Source organism: Phragmites australis, chromosome 17 (genome assembly GCF_958298935.1).
Source record: "Phragmites australis chromosome 17, lpPhrAust1.1, whole genome shotgun sequence".
Taxonomy (NCBI): domain Eukaryota; kingdom Viridiplantae; phylum Streptophyta; class Magnoliopsida; order Poales; family Poaceae; genus Phragmites; species Phragmites australis.
Genome location: NC_084937.1, coordinates 4,651,894 through 4,677,280, shown reverse-complemented (window position 1 = coordinate 4,677,280; position 25,387 = coordinate 4,651,894). Strand labels below are relative to the sequence as shown.

General features: G+C 42.8%; 2 protein-coding genes across 10 annotated transcripts; one reads left to right on the top strand and one right to left on the bottom strand.

The window, feature by feature from the left end:
• Positions 1–347: 347 nt before the first annotated feature.
• LOC133897148 (upstream activation factor subunit spp27-like) lies at positions 348–4,972 on the top strand. 9 transcript variants are annotated; one of them, XR_009905864.1, is made up of 4 exons: positions 352–675; positions 2,397–2,458; positions 2,943–3,041; positions 4,731–4,972. XR_009905864.1 is itself a non-coding variant. In XM_062337757.1 (4 exons), the coding sequence occupies exons 1-4, from the start codon at positions 505–507 to the stop codon at positions 4,738–4,740; spliced, it is 276 nt and encodes a 91-aa protein (XP_062193741.1). In that variant the 5' UTR covers positions 352–504; the 3' UTR covers positions 4,741–4,972. The 9 variants fall into 9 exon arrangements, 8 of the variants coding, with proteins under 8 accessions (XP_062193734.1, XP_062193735.1, XP_062193741.1 ...); XM_062337757.1 differs by having other exon boundaries at positions 2,946–2,978; XM_062337756.1 differs by having other exon boundaries at positions 2,943–2,978.
• Positions 4,973–6,037: 1,065 nt separating this feature from the next.
• On the bottom strand, positions 6,038–8,088 carry LOC133897147 (GDSL esterase/lipase At2g42990-like). Its single transcript, XM_062337749.1, has 3 exons — positions 7,514–8,088; positions 6,924–7,413; positions 6,038–6,510 (listed from the first exon to the last, which is right to left on the bottom strand). Exons 1-3 carry the CDS (start codon positions 7,886–7,888, stop codon positions 6,317–6,319), a joined length of 1,059 nt encoding a protein of 352 aa, XP_062193733.1. The 5' UTR covers positions 7,889–8,088; the 3' UTR covers positions 6,038–6,316.
• Between the last annotated feature and the right edge of the window lie 17,299 nt (positions 8,089–25,387).

Sequence of the window (25,387 nt, the reverse complement as noted above, 5' to 3'; positions counted from 1 at the left end):
CTGCAACTATTAATTACTGATTTTTTTCTCCCGTTATTACATAACCTACTCCAAATTTAATTTCTTAATTTCCTTACACCCTTTCCTTTTTTATTTCTTTAATTACAAAAATTATACATTTTTAGAGGATAAAATGGAAAAAAAAATTAATTTTACAGGAAAAAATGACCCTAACCGCTCTCTGAGAGGGCTACGGGCGCCTAATTTTGTAAATTTTTCACGGAGAATCTATTTATTTAAATTTTAACTAAAAAAATATAAAAAAAACTCCTCATTTTCCACCGCTAAACATCACCTACTGGACAGCACAGTCTCAACCTTCCATAAAAGTTGAGCCCAAACTTTGCCGGCACAGTTCAGCGGACGTCGGCCCAGTCCGGCCCGATTTAGGGAAGGCAGAAAACCGTGTCGCCCTGCGCCGCCGCCGCCGCCGCCTCTCTTCGGCTCTACGCTGCGCTGCTCACCCCTACCAAACAACTGAAGGAGCCTCCTCTTCGGAGGGAGATGGTGCTGCGGCGTGTGGCCGCGGCGGAGTGCCCGAAGAAGGTTGCAGGCCTGGTGGACCTGGTGAACCTGCCGACCGCGCTGCGTGAGTTCGCTGGGGGCCGGTCCCAGATGTCCCACCTCTCATTCTTCCTCCACGTCTGGTCGCACATCAAGGACAAAAACCTCCAGGTACTTGTTATGTATGCGTAGATGTATTGATTGATTCGTCCGTTTTCCAAGGAAATCACTAATTAGCCGCGTTGGTTGGTGCTCGTCAAATTTAATTTGCACAGATCTTTAATAGAACCTTGATTAGGGAAAGACCTGAAGCCTTGGGCTAATGGGAAAACAACAGAATGGCTGCTTGTGCTGAATAAAGTACTTGCCACTATTATTATTATTATTATTATGATTGGCGGTGAACTTCACACGTTTTTATCTATGTTTTGATCGGTGTGACAGGAAATAATGACTGAAATTCATGTTTTTTGTCTACTTATTTATTAGATGTGTAAAGAATCGAATATGCTTTGTAAAATGTTTGTATGTAAAACTTTCGGTAACAATTTCAACTTGGTTAGGTTGAGAATCTTTGACGTTTGGATTGTGGAATGTAAGCTCAGCGTGGGAGATTTTTCCTCCCTTGATGTTGCTCTGACATTCTATCTCTTTCCAGATCCTCCATGTGAAATGACAATGGGGGTGGCATCATTATGGCTACCACATTGATTTAATTTGGAGCCGAGAAAGTAGTTATGTTTCCATGTCGAAATCCATTCAGACCTGTTTGCACCTAGAAATATGCCGAAAAATGATCGTCAGTCTAGCAGTCTGACATGTAATTCTGCTATACCACCAAATGATATCCTTTGTTTCTGAATGCGCCACTGTTTGAAAATTATTGGTTGAAAACTTCTAGCATGCTGTAACCTGTATTGAATCACAGAGATCCCTCAGTTATATATTTAAGTTTAGTGCACGTAAATGATAGTGCAGCGCTTCTCAGTTTGAAATAACCTTTTAAGCTCTGTAACTTTGTTCATAATTTTTTTTCTTTTGTATGATTTTATTGATAATTTTGCATATATGATTGTGTCAATTTGTTTCTTTTGCATAATTTTTTTTCTTTTGTATGATTTTATTGATAATTTTGCATATATTGAAAATGAGAACTTTATTTTGACACTAAGCATTAGTCTGTTCTTCATTTTACCACTAATAAACTTGTTCTTTCATTTTCACCGCTCTCTCATTAGGTGTGATTTATTTTTGCTACAAGGGCAGAATATTATCTGTTATTGGGCTAGTGTGTAACTGTGTATGCAAAATATACTATTGCACCCTCATGACGGAACTGTTGGTTTTTGCACTGATTCCTTGGGTGGCTATTGATGTAGCTGGGCACTGTCTAGACTGAGAGAAAATACTGACCAAGAAACTCATTAGTTGTACCTTCCTATCCACATGTCCATACAGATAATGCATACATAATAACTCTTAATACACTGGCTTACAGCATGAAATTCACAAAAAAGAACAAAAATACCCTAGGATTCACTTCTGTCTACAAACCTTAGTTACAATCAAATGTCAATTATCGCGATGCACTTGGGAAACAATCAGGCAGATCAAGAATAAGAAAACCAAAAGAACAAGAAGCTGCGGCCAGTATATCAGGGCCTGCTGTTAGTCAGCTGCCACTGTCAGATATTAAGGAGCATTTAGGTAAAGCTGCTTGAATAATTAGCTCCTCTGTGTCAGTCAAACCACATTCACTGAAGGGTGGCAAAAATGAAAGAAGCAAAAAATTTAGTGTCAAAATGAAGAACAGGGTTACTTCCAGAAACATTTTTTTTCCTGACGTGGTTTTATCACTTTTCTTTTGAGATGAAAACTATCCTGATTTGCAGGACCCAACAAATAAGAATATTGTGAACTGCGACGACAAGCTGAAGACTGTACTATTGGGCAGGTCTAAAGTGGAACTCTCTGAACTCCCAATGATTGTTAAGCTTCATTTCCCAAAAGTTCCAAAGTCATGACAACATTAATTTAGAGGTATTGTATAGTGAAATTTTGTGGAAACTGGTTTGATCTATATTTGGCTGGGATAGACAGAATCATGTATACGTTGCTTTGCTGAAATTTTTATGAATAGGCCTGTTTCATGACTTTCATCTATATTTGATATGTACTGTAATAGATGATATATGCAGTTTTGTGACTATTTTTCTTTCCTTTATCTCTTTGACCTGTTCGATATATCAATAGCTTCGCATAAATTTAACTAAAACAATGAGTGTACAAAGTCCTTTTCTTGGTACATAGTGCATCTAGCTTCAATCGAACAGTCTGTACATGCCTGAAATTGTTGGTTAGGTCTTCCTACAAGTCTTTGGAAAAGTTTTGGACTGACTGACTGATACTTCTGTTCTTCTGTACTTGCAACATTGCAGCAGCAGGTACGAAACATTTGCTCTCATCTTACAACAGTGAGTACCTGCCTTTTATTAGAAGACACGCATTAAGATTCGAACCTGTGAAAGAGTTACTGGGTAATTTAATTGTAGTTGCACACTGAGCTTTCCCCCCTTTGTCAACATAAGCCCAGGTGTTTTGGCTAGTGGAAAGACAAGAGAATGGCTGCTTGTGCTACCATCTTATTTTGTGCTATTTGTTTCTCCAGACTTAAAAATTTTTTGGATGAGTGTTCGGAATATTAAATTATCCAAATGGAGTAATTTTCATACTTTTGGAGCAATAAAATTCACACATTTTGATCTAGAAATTGATTAATGTGGCAGGAATTAATATTCTTTTTTTGGTTCATTTTGCCACTAGATAGGTAAAAAATTGAAAACGCTGAATAAAATATTCATATTCATCACAGCAGATAACGATCCCAATTTGGTATGGATGAGAGTCTGCCATACAGACAGTGGAACGTTAGCACACTAGCTCAGTATCTCAGTGTGGGATAATTTTCTTTTTCCTCTTGATACTGCTTCCCTTAGAGACCTGGACATCCTTGATATTGTTACATGCCTACCATTTGTCTTCAAGGTTGAGCAGAACTTCTCTTTGGCTGACTGGATAGCCAGATACTCCATCTGATAAGACAATGGAGTGGCACCATTATTGGTACCACTTCCATTTATTTTACAGCAGAGAAACTAGTTGTGGTTCTGTGTTTGTACCTGTTTAAACATGTTTACACCCAGAAACATGTCGAGAAATGCTCTTTAGTACCACTCTGACATGCAATTCTGCGCCACTGTCAAATCATTGCCTATGTTTCTAAATGTGCCACTGTTCTAAAATTGAAGGAAAACTTATGGTATGCTGCAATCTATATTATCTATTTAAGTCGAGTCTGAGGGAATGATAGTGAAGGCTTTGAGGCTTTGTTCCTGGGTACAGTTCAGTTTGAACCAAGCAAACTCATTTGGAGAACTTGGGCGCCGAGGAAGTGCAAGTTTTTCCTCTGGTTGGTGGCGCATAACCGCTGTTGGACTGCTGATAGACTCGCTAGGCGTGGTCTTCCCCATCCAGAGCAATGCCCCTTTTGTGACCAGGAGGTTGAGACAATTCAGCACATCCTGTGCTCATGTGTTTTCTCCCGGCAATTCTGGCAAGAGCTGCTGTGCCACTTTACTGTCCTAGATGTTGCACCGCTAGCAGACTCAGGGAGTTTTTTTGACTGGTGGCAACAAACAAGTATCACATTCACCAAAGAAACTAGGCGCGGCTTTAATTCTTTGGTCGTGTTGGGGGCTTGGATCCTTTGGAAAATAAGGAATGATATAGTGTTCAATGGTGCCTCGCCTAGAATAGACAGGGCGCTTCTCCTTGCTAAGGAGGAAGCTGCCTTCTGGATGTTGGCAGGCGCCAAAGATCTAAGTGCCATGGTCGCTACTCGACCTGGGGGTAGTAGGTTGATGTCTTTGCGGGTTGGCCGTCCAAATTTCTGAACGGGCGCTTTTGTACTTTTTCCTCCTAGAGTGTGTGTGTGGTGTGTGTTTTGTTTTGGCCTTTTTTCGGCCTTTGTCTTCTTCTTAATGCAATGATACGCAGTTCTCCTGCGTATTCCAGAAAAAAAGATAGTGAAGGCTTTAATTTAAAATTGTCTTTTAAGCTCTGTATCTTTGCTCTTGCAGTTATCTTCTTTCACATGTATCGTTGTATTGATAAATGCCCATATGTGATTTTTCAAGCTGTTTGTGTGAAAGTATCCCGATTTGTAGGGGCCAATGAATAGGAACATTGTGGACAGTGTTGACAAGCTGAAGACTGTTATGAGGCAGGTCAAAAGTGGATGGCTTTGCAATCCAGTCCTTGCCAGAGTGCATTCCCCAACAGTTCCTGAGTCGTACGAATATTAGTTTATAAGCTTTTATAAAATCATACTTTATGGAAACTGCTTGTTTTATGATTTGCTGGGATGGACAAAATCATTTAGAATTTATTTCTCCAAAGTTTCCATGCATCGGTCGATCTGTACTGTATGAATGATTCTTTTACTATTTCACTTTTTATCTCATCTTTTTGGATGTTTCATATATTACTTGCTTCAGCCACAAAAGATTGGTGTTTGGCATGCATGTAATAAAAAATTGTTAACATTTTTTTTTTTTGTTGTGGGCGTGTTTCTGAATGTTCATATTGCCTGTTTGAAAATATCTTCCTTGGTTTTAAGTGAGGAAACATAATGTGCGCAAAAGTCCGTTTCTTGGTACGCGGTGCAACCATCTTGAATTGAATTTGCGAAGGCGGCCCTTCAATGCATGCCTGAAATTGTTGGTTAAGCCTTCCTACAAGTCATGTGTTGGAAAAAAGAGTCAGATGGTGACAGATCGACTCTTCTGTGACCAAACGGTAGCTGCTCTTGTGTACTTACACTGCAGCAGGTATGAATCATTGGAGTACTTTTATTAGAAGATCGATACGCGTTAGGACCTGAACCTCTGAAAGAATCACCAAGTGATGTAATTGTACTTGTACAACCATAGCGTGACTCCTCTGATGGCAAGCATATCCTTTGAGAAACTAATGTTACAGTTGTTTCATTGGCAGCTAACCCTTAACTTAGGCTTTACTTAAGCATAATTTGTACCTATATATCCCATGTGCCTGCTGGACCAATCGAACTACATAATTAGCAATTTTAAGTGAGTAAAAAACGTTACAATTTACCATTAAAATCGTCAGAGGTTTGGACAAAAAGATAATAGGAACTGAAGATACATGGACAGTTATGTAGGCCCGCTTGCCATAACGGGTGCAGGGGGACAAAGTGTAGAGCACGCTAATTGCCGGGAGGCGTCGACGCCCTGTTAGATTCGCAATAATTTCAAGTGCTTCTTCCACATGGGAGAAATTATGTTTGTGGTATCGTTCCGTTCATCGATTTTTGTTTGCTTTGATACCTCAACATACAGTAGATTGGCTCGTTCTGACTAGCAATCCAAATTTGGTTTTAGCATTTTTTTTCACAGGGAAGTATGGTTTAACATTTTTGCAACAAAAAATAATTGCAATTTGGAACAATCGATGATGCATCGAGGGAAGATTTATATATTCCCTCTACAATATAAGTAAGACTTTTATATATTCAAGATCATACAAAAATGACACGACAAGATTTACAGCCCGTATGTAGCCTCTACAATAACCAACCATAGATGCTCTTTGCTCTCAAGAGAAGAGACTGTATGCAACGTGATGCCTGTTCACAATATACTCTACATTGTAGTACACGGTACTAGAGCCATATATAACCCGTCCATGTTGATCTGCTCCATTACCAATTTGCCAGAACTGATAGTAAAATTCACATGAATACATGCAGCGTGGTGTTGATGACGGTATCGGCAAGCAGTTTGTACATCTTCTCCGTGGGATGGATCGCGTCGAAGAAGACGTACTTGTTGGCGTTTCTACATAACAGTGAGGTGCTCAGGCTGCAGAAGTAACCTGCCTCGAAAAGCCCGGTCCCACAGCAACCTTGCACTGCGTTGTCAAATCCTGCTCACCACAAAAGTAAAGGAAAGAAACTATGATCAGATAGCCTTGTAAATTACTCTGCACTCTTATTCCGTTTAATTGGTTAAAAAGTAATTATTCATTGTTTTGTACTCTGTAATTTCCTATCCTAGTGAAATTTCTGAGCTATGCGTATGAATTTCAAAATTGCAATATATAGTGTGTACAGTAATGTGCAAGTGTAAAAAACAGTAGCAGCCAAGTTTTAATGAGGTGAGGGCACTGTTGAATTCTGACTGACACCGCTGCCGCGTGCTTCCAAGATAGGGCATGTGCCTCTCTCTGCGGAGCACCATTAGTCGAAACCACGGTAGCGCATGAATGCAGCGAGCTACCTTAGTTGTGAGCTAGCTCGAATCAATGGACTAGTGCTTGGTGCCATGGTTTGTGCTCACCGTAGTTGGCCGGCTTGTCGACGACGTCTGCGAGGAGCTTGTATGTGTCGGCGAAGACGAGCTGCAGTCCGGGGAGGTCCTTGTTGAGCTTGGCGACGAGCTTCTGCAGGTTGCCGTTGAATGTCCTGGCGACAGCGTTGTACTCCTCGTTGCACTCCCCGGGGTCGAAGCGGTTTCCGAGCCGCTCGGCGGGGAGGCAGCCCATGGGCGTGAGCCCCGTGAAGTCCATCTTGCGGCCGCCGAGCGCGTGCACGCGGCGGATGGCGGACTCGGCGAGCCCCAGCAGGTAGGCCTCGTACTCGCCCACCGTGTACTGCAGCCGCCGCTGCCGCAGGTTGTAGTAGTTCTCGATGAAGTCGTTGGTGCCGATGCTCCAGATGTAGAGCGCCTCGCCGATGATCTGCTTCGCCGCGGCCTCGCCCTTGGCGATCTTGAGACGGTCCGTGTACTCCTTGAAGTACGCCAGCTGCTCGCTCAGCGTGATCACCGACTGCATTGCATGATATTTGCATGCACAAGGATTAATGAGATGGAGAAGCATGCATGCATGGTTAGTTTTGATGTTGAAGAAAGAGTGAATGGTTACTTACTAGGACGCCGGCGGTGGCGTTGTCGAGGCCGGTGGCGGCGGAGGCGAAGGAGACGCCGGAGGCGAGCTGGTCGATGGTGTAGTTGCTGTTGAGGTAGGCTGGGATGGTGGGCGGCAGGCCGAATGCCTCGGAGATGAAGTCAGTGGCGAGGCGGCCGTTGGAGAAGCGGCCGGTGGGGAGGCCGTCGGTGTAGTCGCAACCGTAGGGCCAGAAGTTGCTCCGCGCGATGGTCGGGATGAAGTTGTTGTTGCCCGTGTCCACCGACGAGTCGCCGAACACGATGATCGCCGGCACCTTCCCGGCCGCTACTCCGCCGTGCGGCAAGAAATGCACCGAGAAGAAGATCAACCACGGTAAGTACCTCTGGCGTGACATTGCCGGCCACCACTTCCGGAGAAATAAAAAACCAAGAAAAATTACAAATGAGATGGTTCGGTGTATGTGATGAGACTAAGGTGCCATATATATATGCACCTGTACCTGGATTTATAAGGTCGTTGCGTCTTTTGTTAGGACGGAAAAACTGATTTATGAGCGTATCAGTGCCCTGCAGCGACAACAATATTGATCGGAGTACTCCACTAATTGCGCTGTACGTGTTCGTGTGATGGCATTAAGAATTAAGGAGACTGAGCGCGAGCCCGAGAAGCTTCTCTTCAGCTGCATGTGAGGCGCTTAAGACCGCATTCAATCGCCCCACAATCGTGCTTTTATGGGAAGGGCAATAGAATAACATTTAGCTAATTATAGTTCGTTTTCGAATTCCCAATTCGTTTGGCAGGCAACTTGACCATGTATATACTGTATATAGCATGCTGCGGCACATCTCTCAGTAGATTTTTTTTTTTACAAATGGACCTTTCGAAAAAAAAATCTAGAAATAGATCGTTTTCACGGCGCCACGACCCGTGGCACCATTGTTCCACTTCACAACGCCACGACCTAAGGCGTTGTACCTATGCCATGTAGGATTCTCCATCGAATCTCTTTGCTGACATGGCCGTAGTTCAATAGCACGGCGTCGGAGGGCATGGCGCCGTGCTTTGGGTCCTAAAAGCAGGCAAGCCAAGGCTTCTTTCCTTGCCCCTCTCCCTCGCACGTGCAGACATAGAGGCAGCATGTACTGCCGCCACTGTGCCTTGACCCCTCTGTCGTAGCCTCCCCTCCTCCCTCGAGCCAAGGTAAGCTATTGATCTGCTCCCTTCATTGCTCAACGCTAGTAACCGCTGCGGCCACAAGTAGGTACATCCCTTCGCCGCCCGAACATCCCACATCGTCGATTGTCGTGATCTGCCGGATCCTATAACGCCCAATCATCCGACAGGTAGTGCTCGCTCCGTCGAGGCCTAGCCATTGACACCAGTTCATCCTCCTGGTGAGGGCGGGCCATCTCTGCTAGTGTCGTTCCACCCTCAGCAGTTGACTCTAAAAGTGCATCTAGCCTTTAAGTGTGGTTTGGATAATTAATGACAATAGCTATAGACTAATAATGTTATTGAGAATTGTTAGTATGTTGTTCCATAGGTAATGCATGGAGGAGAGATATGCATCAAGATGAATGAGCTCTAAGTGATAATCGAGTAAGTGATGACAATACCTATGGACTAACAATTATGTTGAGAATTGTTATTAGGATTATTCTATAGGAGATGCATAAAAAATGAAGCATGGTTCTTTAAAGAATGCAATGATATCAAAAGAAATGCATCATTGCCATTGAGCTCTTAGTGATGCTCATGAGATGAATGAGAAGCTCAAGAAGATTGACAATAAGCAAAAAGGTTAAGTTACTTCTGAAGATTAAGTAACTAAAGGTATGACATTGTCAATTAGGTTTTATAGACTAACCTATATGCATTGTCCTTGAGGGTGAGTTGGGGTTATGTTCCATAAGAAGGCATGAGTTGAATTGAGATATTCAATATGCCAAGTCGGATGAGCAAGATCAAGACAAGCTTAGTGGACAACTTGTGTGCTTGATGCTTGCAGTTCATGCCTACGTGGTAAACTGGATGAAGATGATATAAAAAGAGAGAAGTTTTCCATGCTAGGTGCATGTGAAGGAATCAAGTAAATTTCATCAAGCTTTCGGAAGATCAAGTGAATATCAAAATGGAAGTGAGGATGATCATTGTCATCAAGAGAAGAGGGGCTTGGATAATCTGTTCGTCAAGTCTTACGAGATCGCTCAAGGCAAATGTATAAGTAGAATATGTTTTCTAGTTTTGCCGGTCTCAAGGAGTTTAGTGGGAGATCGGGTTATAGGATTGATAGCCGTACTATCAAGAGGGACTGCCAAAAGCGTTACCCGATTGTTGTATCGAGTGCTCAAACCATATGCTTAGTGCGGGATGGATTCGTGTTGAGAATTCACTTTAGGAGTCCAGAGTATCTAAAAGGTGTTTTAGATCTAACCCTTTGTGTTGTCAGCCTTAGTAGAGAAAAGTGGTTGTAGCCAAGCCTTAGTGGTGTTTGGCATATTCCATGTGGTTCCTATTTTAATCTTGGGGGATTAAGCTTTGGACAATGGGTGGGAGTGTTCAAATCGGTCTTCAGAGTGATCCTAGCTTTGATCAAATGTGTTTGAGATCATGAATTTAGTAGGGATGTGTAGCTCTCTCAATAAGCTTTTTGTAGAGTCTAAATTCGTCAAAATCGGACTTCAGAATAAAAAGTTATTACCGTTTTCAGAGTGCTAGCTGTGCTCAAATCGGAAGTTCCTATGTGTAAGGTCCGAAGATCCGATGCCAGTCGGAACTTCTGATGTTTTAGGAATTCTGGGCTCTCGGTTTGCTAATTATTTTATAATCGGAAGTTCCGATATTTTGGTCGGAGGTTTCGATCTAAATCAGACTATTTGATATCCTCAAAGCCTTAGGTTCTCGGTTGGGGTTGTTGCTAATCGAAAGTTCCAATCTAAGTATTGGAAGTTCTAATGTATGCTGGGAAAAGGCTGTAATAGCTAGTTTTCGACCGTTGGGATTCTTGGGATAAGATGTTCCGATCGGGGGATCGGAAGTTTCGATCAGTACAGAATCTGCCCAACGGCTAGTTTTTTAGAGTGGGGGTATAAATACCCCTTAGACTCATTTCGTAGGGCTAGTTGCTTAGAGGGCTTTGTGCTGCTCTTGTGAAGTGTTTTGAACTTGGTGTTGCACCTTGAGTGCTCTCCTTCCCTCTCTAACAATATTTGGTGAAAATCAAACCTCGGTGGCTTAGTGAGTAGAGAGAGAGGTGTGTAAGGGGTGTTGTAATTTGGTAGCTCACGGATTGCCGCATAGTTTGCATGTGTTTGAGCACATGGTGTTGATCATATGTGAGTTTGGAAGTTTGTTACTCTTGGAGACCACCATCTCCTAGACGACTCGATGGTGGATTACCGGCGATCTCCTCAAATGAATATTGTGAGGAGGCCTGGAAGTGGTTGCGGAACTCACCATCACTGGAGTGGAGGAAGAGTTAGCCGTAGTGGTGGTGAGGAGTGCATGTGTGCAACCTCGTGAGGAAAAGGGTTGAAAAAGATCCAGCTCAAGTGTGATCGAGCATCCTCAACGGAGATGCTGGATATCGGTGGATATCCAAACTTTGGTAACAAATCATTTGCTTCCGTATTACTTACTCTTCTACTTTACTTTAATATCCATGCTTGTATTCTTGTTTGTATGTGCATTGAGTTAATTTCGTAATTCTGAAATTTGCTGTTTTGAAATGATCAGAACTTTCAATGAATAGTAAAATCGGAACTTCCGATGAACAATAATTTTAGAATTTCATATTAGAGTTATCTTGCTTGATTTGAATAATCTTTGTCTCACTCTGGGATTGTAAGCTTCATATTTGTTAGGGTGTTTGTGTACTAGTTGAGCTTAGCATATTTAGTTTTTTCACTTGTGAAAAATCTGTTAGTTTATTTCCGCTGCAAGTTAGGTCCAATAGTAAAAGGGGTGAAGTTTTGTAAAAATGCCTATTCACCTCTCTCTAGGTGACATCATTGTCCTTTCAATTAATATTAGAGCTAAGTCTCTTTTAGGAGATTATACGAAGTTGCCAGTGCTAAGAGCACATGGATAGTTGGCAGTCTAGCAATAGGAGAATATGTATCAAAATAGTCTTCATCTTCTTTTTGCGTAAAACCCTTAGCCACCAATTGGGACTTTTACTTTTCTATAGTACCATCGGGTCTGCGCTTCCTCTTGAAGATCCATTTGCAGCCGACTGGGAGGTCTGCTAACTCCCAGGTTCCATTAGTGCTGATTGAATTCATCTCACTAAAGACTACTTCCTTCCAGTACTCTACTTCTAAAGAAGTGTATGCCTCTGAAAGGGTTTGTGGTTCATCATCCACGACAAAGGTGACAAAGTCATCTCCCAGTGATTTTTCAGTTCTTTGCCTCTTACTCCTTCTAAGTTCCAATTCAGGAACTATGTCACTGACACTTTGAGGAGCATGATCATCAACTAAAAGATCATGGATGTCAGCCTCCTTTCCTAGCATAGGAAAGATGTGCTCAAAGAATGTCGCATCCTGAGACTCCATTATCGAGTTGACGGTAATGTCTAAGATCTTAGAATGGACCACTAGGAATCTATAGGTGGTACTCTGGTGTGTATACCCTAGAAAAACTGTGAGAATAGCCTCACTGTGAGAATAGCCAACTGGGAGGTCTGCTAACTCCCAGGTTTCATAAGGGGTTGCCTTAAGGTTTTGAGGAGTGACCCTATTTAGGACATAGTTAACTATGATAATAGCCTCATGCCACCATGAGTTAGCCATACCAGAACTTTATAACAGGGTGTTAACCAAGTCACAAATCATTCGGTTCTTTCTCTTGGCTACTCCGTTGGCCTATGGTAAAGAAGTATCTTTTGCCACCCTTTGTTAATATTCCATTCATCTCACAAAGGTCAGAATGGATCATCTCACAAAGGTCAGAATGGATCATCTCAACTGGCATGGTGCTGATCCCCTCAACTGAGTGAAATGGTTTGCAGGGCTGCTTAGCTTACACACACATCTCGTGTCACACCCGTGTTTTCCTAGAAAAAAAAAATCCCTCTCTCCCCGTGACCCAGCGCAGCTCCCTACTCCGCGCTGCGCTGCGTCGCTCGTCCCGTCGTTGCCCTCTGCTCTGCGCCACACCACGCTGCTTGTCCCGTCGCCATGCGTCGTAGCCAACCTCGCACCCTGCGCCTAGCCTTGTGCCTCGCGTCACTCCCTCGAGCCCCGAGCCTCTCCTTATTCCCCGCTCCGCCGTCGTGCCCTTGTTGTCGCCCCTATAAAGAGCAACAATGCCCTCTTCCTCCTCTCCACACCACAACACCACCTCTCTCTCCCTTACCTCCACTCCCTCCCTCACTCCTTCTCTGAGCACCGTCGCTGCCACCACACCAGAACCCGTCGTTGGCGAGCTCCACCACCCTTCCCCTCTCTATTCCTTCCTACCAAAGAACCGTACCTTAGCCCGCCTTCCTGGCCATCGTCGGTCACCGCTTCTTCACTTTTGCTGACCGTCTCCCTTGGCGGCTAAGGCGGGGGCAGATCCGACCACCGCCGCCTTGCCCTGCCAGTCACCGAAGCTGTCACCGCCCTCCGTCACCAGCGCGCCCGCCGTCCGCTGCCACCATTGCCTCCTCCCTCTCTCCCTCTGCATCTCACTCTCTATACTTGATCCATTCGAGCTGACCCTCTCTCCCTCTCTCTTATTCTCTCTCCCTCTCACTGACAGGTGGGCCCGCCCGAGCCGAGCCCAACACCACCCTAAGCTGAGCCGTGAGCCAAGCCGAGCCAAGAGCCAAGCCGAGCCAGGGAATATTATGAAAATATTCCTTTTCCTTTTTCCTAATTTTCTCCTCCGTCCTAACTCTATTTTCGACGATTATTCCACTGATATTCATTTAAATTCAAGATCTACCCAACCATGACAATTCCATAACTTTGTAATTTAATTAAATTTTAATATAATCATTTGATTGATTGTTGGTGTGTGCGCTTTTGCCGTATGCTGCGTTTGTTAGAGGAAGACACATTCGAGGAAGGCCCAGAGGATCCGAAGTTTGAAGAAGGAGCAGACGAGTACTTCAATGAAGACAAGTCCTACACCATTGATCATGTTGATCCTATGTTTTCAAACACAACTCATAGAGCCATTGTTTTAAATTATAGGGATATGCATGCTTAAGTTAATAACTATAGTTTTAAAGAATATGATAATGTAGTTATGACCTAGCTTGTTTATGCCATACCTTGATATTGTCACATTTATTCCGTTGAAACCCTAGAAGGTCCCCAACATCAACTATAATGATTGTTTGGATGAATTCTTGTTTACTAGCATGCTTAGGATTGCTTTGGTCACATGAAAGAACCAGGACAATTACGTATGTTAATAATGTCTTCTCAAAAAAAAAAGTGAAGTTTGTGTGCTCGGTGTGTGTGTGTGTGTGTGTGATTTGTATTCTTGGAAAACTCTAGTGTATTGTTCATGGGGTTGAGTAAAGGTACCCCACAAAGGTGGGAGCTACCTTGGAGCAAGGTTCCCCTTTGCAATGCTCTTATTGGGAGACACTTGCCTCGGTCGTATAAGGACTGGTTCGCTGTGACATCCTACCTAGTATTCAATCATACAACCACATGACCTGAATGGGCAGGACTTGACCCAACCCCTTCAACTTAGTTCGGTACCCACTCGGAGGCTAGTAGTGGCAACGGGGACCAGGAAAAGATTTGGGCAGTACGTAACCCAAGGTTCGGCTAGTGATATTGTTAAGGCTATGTCAGAGCCCTAGGATTGCTAAGTGATCCTTCCCGTGGATATTCTAAAGCCCCTGGTATCTTAGTGCCCTGTGGGTGTATATTGTGGCTACATTGTGAGGATGTTGCTTCTCATTATGACAGTTCCACTAGTTGCTAAGGTTGGAGTCTGTGCATATCTTGTGGGTAAAGTGTACAACCTCTACAGAGTGTTAAACCTATCCGGATAGCCGTGCCCTCGATCAAGGACATGCTATGGTTTGCTCACAATGATTAGCTTTCTAGCATGGGTACCTCCTTGGCGTATGAGTGGGCAGTGTGCCCGTATTTTCAAAAAATTTTGGCTATATGCCTGGAGTATCCCGGACTGTGTGTCCACTGGCAAAAGAAGTGTGGGAACTGGTGGGATGGAAGCATCTCCCCTAAGGCCAACAACCCCATAAACTCAACTTATGTGTTCCCACAAAAATGTTTCAAGATAGTATTTGCAAATTGAACCTTGCATCGAAAACTAGCTTTCTGCAAAACCAAAAGACTCTACAACCTTTCCATCGATCTACCTTTATGCACCTAATGTCTCTCTTTGAGGTAGGACTTGCTGAGTACCTTATGTACTCACTCTTTCTATATGTAGATTCAGATAATCCAAAGGTTGATTTCATCGAAGGTGAAGATGAAGAATATAAAATTTTGGTTTCGTCTGCACTCAAGTTGCCTATAGGGCATAGGTCGCTTTTGCGTTATTTTCGTTGTGCTGCGAGGCTTTATTTAATTATGCCTACAGGCCTTTATTGTAATGAAATATGTGTTGTACCTTAATATCATACTTTAATCGATGTATGCCTATGATGTCTTACTTCTGTTGGAAATATGTGCGTACCAGCTACTTATCCAGGGACTGGTATCACAAGGTGACCAGAAGGAGGGGTCCGACATCTCGCACTTATGGCTCTTGTCATAATTATATGAGGGAATAAGATCCATCTTGCTCAAGCGCACTATTGCTCCATTATTAACATGACAAAGACGAGAATGCCAAATATTAATGTTCTTATTAGAGTATGAAGAATAGAAAATATTTGCGGAACTATCAAGAATAGAAATGCGGGACACCTCTGCAATCATAGCCTTTTCCTACAAATAACCCACACTTGGCCATCACTACTTTATTTAACTCGAAGACTAACTTTATTCATTGTTGGCACAACATTGATCCGCTGAGTAGATTATGGGTCATGGTGGGTACAAACAGCACATCCTTAAGGACAAGAGTCTTGCTGGAAGTCAGCTTCAAGCTCACTTATCCTACTCCACGTACTACTACTGAGACCCCGTTCCCCATCAGTACAGATCCATCACCTGCACCCTGAAGAGAAGTAAAACATGTCTGATCAATACAAACATACCTTGTAGCATCTGTATCAACCCACCAACTTACTGGTGAATTTGCCACAAAGGCCGAGATACATACCCACTCGTGGAGTCACATTTGCCAGTATCATCAACTATTACAACTGCCACATGCACTTGGGCTTTGGCTGCCTTCTACTGCTCAGGTGTCGGCCACTTTCCCTTATGATCGTGACATCTATTGGCCTTGTGATCCAACCCACCGCAAAAGTAACAGACAATCTTCTTCTTCTTCTTCTTCTTCTTCATAGCATTAGCCTTCGGTCCTAAAGATCTAGTCTTGGTCTTTTCTTTCTTCACATTCCTCCCAGGATGGTCCTTGTGCCTGACAAGGTTAGCTTGAGTGGGCGCTTCCACCTCACCATAGCCTTCCTTAGACTTATCCTCGACATTTATAGCAGCGATGAGCTTATTAAGAGTCAGCCTCTGCTTTAAGTGCCGACGCGCAGTGACAAGGTCATGCCAAGAAGTGGGAGCCTGGCTAGAATGGCATTAACCTAAAAATTCTTAGAGAGGAAACAACCAGGTTGGCCTAAGTCTCGCACGATTAGCTGCAACTCATGAATTTGTTCCATGACTGATTTGTCATCTCCCATGCAAAAGTTTAGGTAACTTGCCACCACGAAGGACTCATTTCCATTGTCTCTTTTAGCATACTTGTCATTCAGCTCTAACCACATCTTCTGTGCTTCCTCGAACCCCAAGTAGACATCAAAGAGCTTGTTCGATAGGATAGCCAAGAGGCATGCTAGGGCTGAGGCATTAACCTTTTACCAACAAGCCATTCACACGTTGAGATGCGTTCTTTCGACCTCGTCTTGCACGGCTTCCCCCAAAGGGGTGGGCGACTCTTTGATGAGGATCCAGAATAGTCAAAGCTCCATCAACCATAGCCTCGTCCGGGCCTACCAACGCTTAACTCCGGTTCCATCAAAGCTTTCAAGCTTAATCACGTCTGAGGATGACGGTGGTAAGGCAGAGGAGCTAGAACTAACCATCTCAGAAGCAATATGATTTCTAGATTGTTTTACATAATGCGATAATAAGAGCATGGATATTAAACCACATATCAAAATACAAGAGAATATCCAAGAGTATTCACTACACATGAGCTTGAGATAGAAAGACAGTAAGCCATTAAAGAGAGTATCTATCATCATGTATACAGAGAGTACTGGACAACAGGAACAAAATTTGTATAAAAGTGCTCTAAGATATTGTATAACAATTGGCCCCAGAACTATTAGAGTTCTACTCCCTAATTATTTTAGTGAATACATCGTAGACTGGACAATGTTCCTAAGATTTTAGCTAGTAAATAGAACCTGATCGAGTTCTCAAGTGTTTAAAGCATCATCATGTACATGGCTGCTATGTCAAAAAATGAAGTATTCATACTCTTAATTGAAGAAATTAGCTACTGCCGAATAGAGTCAAAACTGAATATCAGATTGTGAATGGGCAATACATATAAGCTAACACATCAATTTACCAAGTATCAAATATGTTAGCAAGGAGACTTTAACCTCTTAACCGCACATGTACATGGATCAATCTAACATGTGTAGCACTGGATAACCAAACAACAGGATTTCTTAGTGTACAGGAATAGAACCAAAAACACACCAAGCAACCTCTAGGTGCTAGTACTTCTATCACAGAGCTAGAGAAAGTAAAAGCCTATGCTAGTGTACTTAGAAACATGCCCAATCTCACCATACATGTTCATCATCATCGAGTAAGAAAGTCGTATTTGATCTTGTGCTCTCCAGAACAAAAGAGGAAAAATATTCATAAAGCAAGTTGCTGAATGCATTGAGAACCAAGGCAAGGCACAACACTCCTCCCGCTATCTCAGAAATCCTATTCGTCATCGTTGCCGTTGGTGAGGAAGACAGAGATACAAAGCCTCACCTCACCGCGTAAACGCGTGCGGGTGAGCCTTGACGTGTACAACTTCAAGAAGCACCAACAATGAGCTCCTCCCACTCCACCTATATATTTCCTCGATTTTTATACTGGTTTAATAATTACAAAAAATTATAATTTGGAGCGAATTTTGCTATTTTCTAAAATGCCAAAACTTAGGGTGTTACAATACTCTTCGTCAACTTCAATTGGAATCATAAAGAAGGACCATATCAAAGTAAAGTCAAGCAAGGATGAACAATGATCTACTACATAAATCCAATGCCTTCTCTGTAACTTGTTCTTAATTCATGCACTAAATTTCATAGATTCAACCTTGTGTAGGATGCATCATAACATGAAAGTAACTTGCGAACTTTTTTTATGCAAGTGCCTAAAACATCTTTATTGCAAATATGAGCAATTTGAAGTATCATATTTTGTGGGAACTCTATAATCATGTTTATGATTTATCCAATCCCAAATATACAAAAGAATTTATATTAAATGCTTGAGTTGCTCTTATATACAATATTGATGAAAATGGTAAAATCTATCTTTTCCATGAGGTTTATAGTCCACTCTTGTCACAGCCCAAAATCCTTAATTAGATAATTAAGCATCATGAGTATCATTAACATCATGTTTAATGGTTTTGAGCAATTTTAGGCATGCAATTTTCAATTTAGCAAATTGTAAAAATCAATATTAGTTGATGCGTTGTTAAGCAACTCACCATATTACTATACAACATAGGGCTGGAAATAATTTTAGAAATTAGTAGGTGCCTGGAGGAGAATATAAATGAATTTTCCCAAATTTTTGGGGATTGTTTTAAAGGCATAAAAATCAACACAAGTTAGAAAAGCTTGCCTCTTTGGAGAATTTTCATTTGAATTTGGTGCAAGCTTTTTGGGTCAAACAAGGTAAAATGGATTGCTCATGATTTATAGAAGCCAACAAAATTTTGTTCCACAAATTTTAGACCACAGTAAGACCTCCACCTTGATAACCAAAGTGGTGTAGATATTTTGTTGCCGGCCGGTTACTGTTCATCGACACAGCCTGTCATCCCCTTCGCACGCGCACGGCTCTGCTCCCCCTTCTCCCGCTCTCACAGAGCAAGCGGCGGCCACCTTTGTTGACTTCGGTGGCCAGGCCACGTTGCCAGCAGCCGAGCACAGCGCCGTGTCCTTATCTTCCCCTCCCCGCCCTCTTCTCTCTCTCTCTCTCTCTCTGCTCCTTCTCTTGCGCGGCTGGAAATCAAAGCGCAGAGCACACGCAATGGCCGCCGGCCAAACCACCGCGCCGCCGCCGTCTTCCGCTGAGCCCGAGCAAGGTAGAGCACAGAGGGAGGTCGCCAAGGCCCTCCTCCGCCGTTTCCCCTCCTTCCCCGGTCGTTTCCCGCAAGGATTGAAGCCGTCCGCGCCTTCTTCTCCAACGGCGGCAGCCGAGCTCCGCCGTCCTCCGTCGACCCGCCACGTCCTCACTTCTCCAGCCCAACCGACTGCACGGTGAGCTTCCCCGTGCTCCTGTACACCTTATGCGCGCGCCGTTTTCTCTCTGTCCCGTCGCCGGCGCGGTGTTCCGCGGTGGTTGAATCGCCGCCGCCTCCCCACGCACGCCGCCGGTCGGGCCGCCATCGAGCTCGTCGGTCGGGAAGCGCGCCGTTAGCTCTACGCGCTCACGTAGAACGTATTGGTGTGCTCGGCCGGGCTTATTGCGTCGCCGTTCACCGTCGGCGTGTCAAAGCCGTGCCGCCGCCATGCTAGTTTTGCCCTCGCCGCCGCTCGCCGTGCTCCGGCCGTCGCCGGCGTCGACGTGTGTCCCCACCGTGATCGCATGCTCGCGCCAATGCCGTTTTTGCCCTCGGCCGAGCCGTGCAGGCTGCCGCTCGCCGTCGTCAGCCACCGAAAGAGCTGCCGGCCGTCCTCCTGTTGCGCGCGCGCAGCTGCCGTGGCCGATTTTGACTTCGGTCAAGGGAGGCGGCCCCACCGGTCAGTAGCTGGGGCTGGGCCAGTGCCGGTAGAAAAAGGCGTGGGCCCATTTGAATATTAGAGAAAATCGAAAATTGCGAAGTAAATATCTGGTGAGTTGATAAATCGGCTGAAATCTTGAAAAATGCATAGGAAATTATGTAGAGCTCCAAAATTCGTGAAACCAATTTTGTTGGTTTGGTTGTAACAGGATCTATCCATTAAAAATACCAGTGGCCATGAAATGTGTGCTGTGAGTTGTTGAGTTAATGAAATATGTCTAAGCTTTGATAATTCATAGTTAAAGTTTGGTATTTCCAAAATTGATGAATCTAATTTTGTTGGCCTTGTATTATCATACTCTGCACATGAAAAATTCTAGGTGTTGTGAAATGTATAATTAAATTTGTTTAATTAATGAAATGTGTTTAATCTTCAATAATTCTTAAACAATTTTTGATAAGTCCAAAAATTGGTAAATCCAATTTTGTCAATCTTGTTAAATTATGCCATGTTCTTTAAAAGTGCTAGGGTTTATGAAATACTTACCGAGGATTAATGAGTTGTTAAATGCTAAACAGTAGTTCAGATAAGGAAATCCTTAAGGCTTTTAACTCATGGCATAAGTGCTTTGCATCTCCACTGTGGTCTTACAGTGAAGCATCTTTCATTACATGTCATTCATATTCATTACATTGCATGCGTGATTCTTTTAGAGAACTTCGACCCGGCGAACGAGGCGAACGAGGCTGTCCCCGGAGGTTCCCGCAGTGGTGATCGTGACTCGGGTAGCTGTGAGCAGCAGCTAGGGCAGCAAGGCAAGCATCTATCATATTGCACCGTGTCTACTTGAAAATTTAATATGTTATCTACGCTTATGTATACATTGCATGTGTCGGGTACTGAGTTGGGTAGAACCTATGCCGATGCATTATCCCATTTCGGTCACGTGTCATGTGTTGTTCCTAGGAGCCTAGTGGTGTCATCGAGGTCTAATTTTAGTTCGCTATGCTTAGTGGTACTTAGGCTTTCTGGTAGAAGTCGACAACGGCGTCCACCGTTGTCGCGAGCCTAGGACTTATTACTTGTTTACACTTATGGTTGTGTTGGTGATGAGTCGGTTTGGTGAGTGGTGAGTTGAGACGAGGTGTGGGCGGTGTTAGGGGTGTCATCTGCTCACGAGGAGTCCTCAGGCAGTTCGGGGAGGGAACCCGGACACCGTAGACCGCTTGCACCGGTTAAGCACCGATCATCGGTGTAGTCGGCTTTAGCACATACCTTACTCACCACATGCTGATATAATGGTAGGCGAGCCGATTACCTTCGCAGACGTGGTCATGTGGGCCTCGTCATAGACGGTGTGAGTCCGGTTTGAGTCCGGGCTTTTAGCGGTATTAGTTTGCTCGAGGAGTAGTTCTAATACCGCCTCGCCGAGCTATGGTTGATCCACATGGTTGGGCCTGGTTGGGAAAGGTTGTCACGGGTACCCCCTTGTGTGCATCTTAGCGGGTGGCACAAGCCGTATGGTCCCTGTGTCGTGTGGGTCCAGGAGTATTCCCCTGCAGGGTGTATAATCAGTTCAAACTGCCGCGCTCTCGGTCATGAGCATCGCTATCGCTTATCTCCACCGAGCGACCATGTTTGGTCGTAGAGTTTCGATGTGGGTTGTGGCATGGTTGGATTGGGGTGGTTTGGGTGGTATGTGGTCGGTGGTTTGGTGGTGTTGGCTTACTTTTATACACTTGTTGTTTACATGTCCGATATGGTCAGTTGGTTGGCAAGGTTTGAGTTGGTGGTTGGTTAAGTCAGTTGCTTACACCTAGAGTCTAGGTTGCTTACCGCTTAATGAACTTAAACCTGTCTTAATCCTTGCTACAACTTTAAATGCATGATCCTTGGAGTCGAGAATATATATACTCATACTGTGTAAGACTTGCTAGTACCTTCGTACTAAGGGGTGCTGCCCTTAAGTTGCTTTCAGGTTCACAGGTTGGTGAGGAAGAGGCAGTGTTCGGCTACTTTGTGCCTGCCGATCAGGGTGGCGGGCAGGAGTAGCACCTTCTACTCCGAACTCTGGCGCTTTTGGTATGGAGCCTAAGGGCATCCGGCTCCATACTCTCTTGTTTTATAGGTTTATCTTCCGCTGCGTAGTTGTTGTTGTTCCTTTTTTTTTGTTGTAAATTGTGGAAGCAGTTGCATGTTTAATAATTGTAATCCAGTTTAATTATTTGCTCTCTATTAAACTGTGTTGTGATATTTGAGTTGGAAGGCATGTGTTCCGATCCTGGGCACAAAACACGTGCCGGGACTACCGAGATGGTATTCTGATTAATCGTCGAGGTTGTGATTATGAATAATGATCCTCCTGATGATTAATTAGAATACTATTTGGACGGTTCCTCACAACTCTGAATGGCCTTATTGAACATATAAGCTTATAAGATGTTGACTCTTTGTGATAAACGAATTTTTTTTACAATGTCAACAATTTTTCTATGATCAACTTTGAGCCTAATTCGTAGCACTTGTGTTTTGGATATTCATTTAGGACTCATGCTTGATTTGCCTTCAATCAGTATGCCTTGGATTTTCAATTGGTATCTCGTGTAGGCATTCAATTGATATCTTTTGAAATTTAATTGATATATCTTGCAATTTCATTGGGGTTGTCTTCAATTTTTTTAATTGCTATCTTTTGCAATTCCATTTGATATCTTTTTAAATTGGTATCTCTTTGAAATCTCATTTGTCATCTCTTTAAATCCATTTGACCCATTGTATACCATGATCTCCTTAAATTAATCATAAGTGGATATGTGAATTTGATTTAACTCAAATTATAAGAAATGCACAAATTGTGAAGAGAGCTCATTGTATACATGGTTGTGCATTAGCTTTCGATGATTCGTTTTGTGGGATAAGGCTAATGTACTTTGGGGAGAATTTCTATTTGGTAAGTCCTCCAAAATTCTTCCATTTTGGCATTAATACCAATTGGGAGGAGAATTTGTACTAGATGTTATATTTGTAAGCGTGCTTTCCTTATGGGTAATTTTAAAGGCTATACCTTTAATAAATGAGGTGAAGGTTTTTGTATGCATACGTTGCATGCTTTTGCTTTGCATTACATATTCACTTTGATATATACATTGTCATACTTGTTTCATATGTATAACGGAAACTCCATCCAAAATTTGAGATAGACAATATATGCAATGACATTCAAGATTCATTCACACATGCATAGATTGTGGGGGAGTTTGTTATATACATATGTTTAGTTCTACTAACATCAAAACCTTAGTGGTGTTTGATGCTAGTAAAGATAGTTTTGGTAACCTCAAAAATCTTTGTGATGTTTGATATTCTCAAAACTTGTTCTTAATATATATTTGATTTTTGGATTAGATGTATTCTAAGAACTTAAATTTTTCAAGTATAATAATCTAATGAGGTTTGTCTAGCCTCTAAGTGTGATTTTGATAATTAATGACAATACCTATGGACTAATAATTGCGTTGAGAATTGTCAGAAGGTTGTTCCATAGGTGATGCATGGAGGATTGAGCATGTATTCATTGAGGAATGTCATGTGATTAAGAAAGATGCATCAAGATGAATGAGCTCTAGATGATGCTCATGAGATAAAGGAGAAGATTGACAATAAGCATGAAGGCTAAGTTACTTGTGGAGATCAAGTAACTAAAGGTATGATATTGTCAATTGAGTTTTATGGACTAACTCATATGCTATGTGCTTGAGAGTGAGTGGGGTTAGGTTCCATATGAATATTGACAATAAAAGTGAGGGCCAAGTTACTTGTGAAGATCAAGTAACTTAGGGTATAAAATTATCAATTAGGTTTTATGGACTAACCCATGTGCTTTATGCTTGAGAGTGAGTTGGGGTTAGGTTCCATAAGAAGGCATGAGTTGAATTGAGATATTCAATACGCCATGTTGGAAGATCAAGAGCAAGACAAGCTTAGTGGGCAACTTGTGTTCTTGATACTTGCGGTTCATGCCTAAGTGGTGAACCAGATGAAGATGATGAAAAGAGAGAAGTCTTCCATGCTTGGTGCATGAGAAGCAATCAAGTAAACTTCATCAAGCTTTCGGAAGATCAAGTGAAGATCAAATTGGGAAGCGAGGATGATCATCATCATCAAGATGAAGAGAAGTGACAACAAGACTTGAAGAGCTATGAGAAGCATCGGAGCTTTGATGATGTGTTCGTCAAGTCCGACGGGATTGCTTAAGGTAAAGGTATAACTAGAATAGGTTTTCTAGTTTTTTCGATCTCAAGGAGTTTGGTGGGAGAGTGGGTTATAGGATCGATAGTTGTACTATCAAGAAGGGCTACCGAAAGCGTTGCTCGATTGTTGTGTCAAGTGCTCAAACCATGTACTTAGTGTGGAATATGTTTGGGTTTGAGAGTGCACTTTACAAGTCCGAGGTATCTAAAAGGTGTTTTAGAACTAACAGTTTGTTGTTGTCGGCCTTAGTGGTGAAAAGTGGTTGTAGCCAAGCCTTAGTGGTGGTTGGCATGTTCCATGTAATACCTAGTTTAATCTTGGGGGATTAAACTTTGTACAATGGGAGAAAGTGTCAGAATCAGTTTTTGGAGTGTTCCTACTTGTGATCTAACATGTGAATTCAATAGGAAGGTTTAGCTTTCTGAATAAGCTTTTCATAGAGTCTAAAATCATTGAAATCGAACATTGGGATCAAAAGTTATCGCAATTTTTCAGAGTGTCAACTGTGCTGAAACCAGAAGTTCCAGTTTTGGACCGAAACTTCCGAGTTAGTTAGCAATTCCGGGTTCAACCCGGAAGGAAGCTCTTGGTTTTGGTTTTCTCATGAAACCTGAAGTTCCAGTTTTAGACCAGAAGTTCTGAGTTTGATTAACTTTTGAATAGAAGAATAGTTGTAATGGTAACTGTTTGACCTTTTGACTTAGGACCTGAAAGTTCCGTGTTAGGGCAAAATGCCTGTAATGGCTAGTTTTTCAAAGTGGGGTATAAATACCCCTTTGCCTCTTTGTGTAGGGTCAGAGCTTTGGAAGTGGTTTTGCTGCCTTTGTTGTGCTTGTGAGAGGTGTTAGAACTTGATGTTCCATGTTTGAGTGCTCCCCTCCCCTCTCTATCATGATTATGTGAGAATCAAGCCTTTGTGGCTTAGTGTGGATAGAGTGAGGAGTGTGGAGCTTAGATTGTTCGCATGTGTCGCATTTGTCGCGTGTGTTTGAGCACTCGGTGTTGATCGTGCAGAAGGTTCGAAAGTGGTTGTGGAACTCACCATCTCTGAAGTAGAGGAAGAGTTGGCCATAGTTGAGACGAGGAGTGCACGTGTGCAACCTCAGGAGGAATATGGTTGAAAAGATCCGACTCAAGTGTGACTTAGCTTCCTCAATGGAGACATAGGATATAGGTGGATATACGAATTTTGGTAACAAACCATTTGTCTCTGTATTTCCTTACTCTTGTGCATTACTTTGATGAACAATAATTTCAGAACTTTCGATTAGAGTTTTCTTGTATATTGTGCTAGATTTGAATAATCTTTGTCACATCCTAGGATTGTAGCATTCACACTTATTTAAGGTGATTGTGCACTTATTGAGCTTAGCATATTTAGGTTTTTCAATTGTGAAAAATCCATTAGTTTATTTCCGCTACAAGTTTATGCCAAATAGTAAAAGGGGTCAAAGTTTTGTTAAAATACCTATTCATCCCCCTCTAGGTGACATCATAGTCCTTTCAAAGTGCTTAGTTTTTATAGTCTGGAACGTATCAGCCTAAACCCCAACTCCATCATCATGCTTAGCGTCT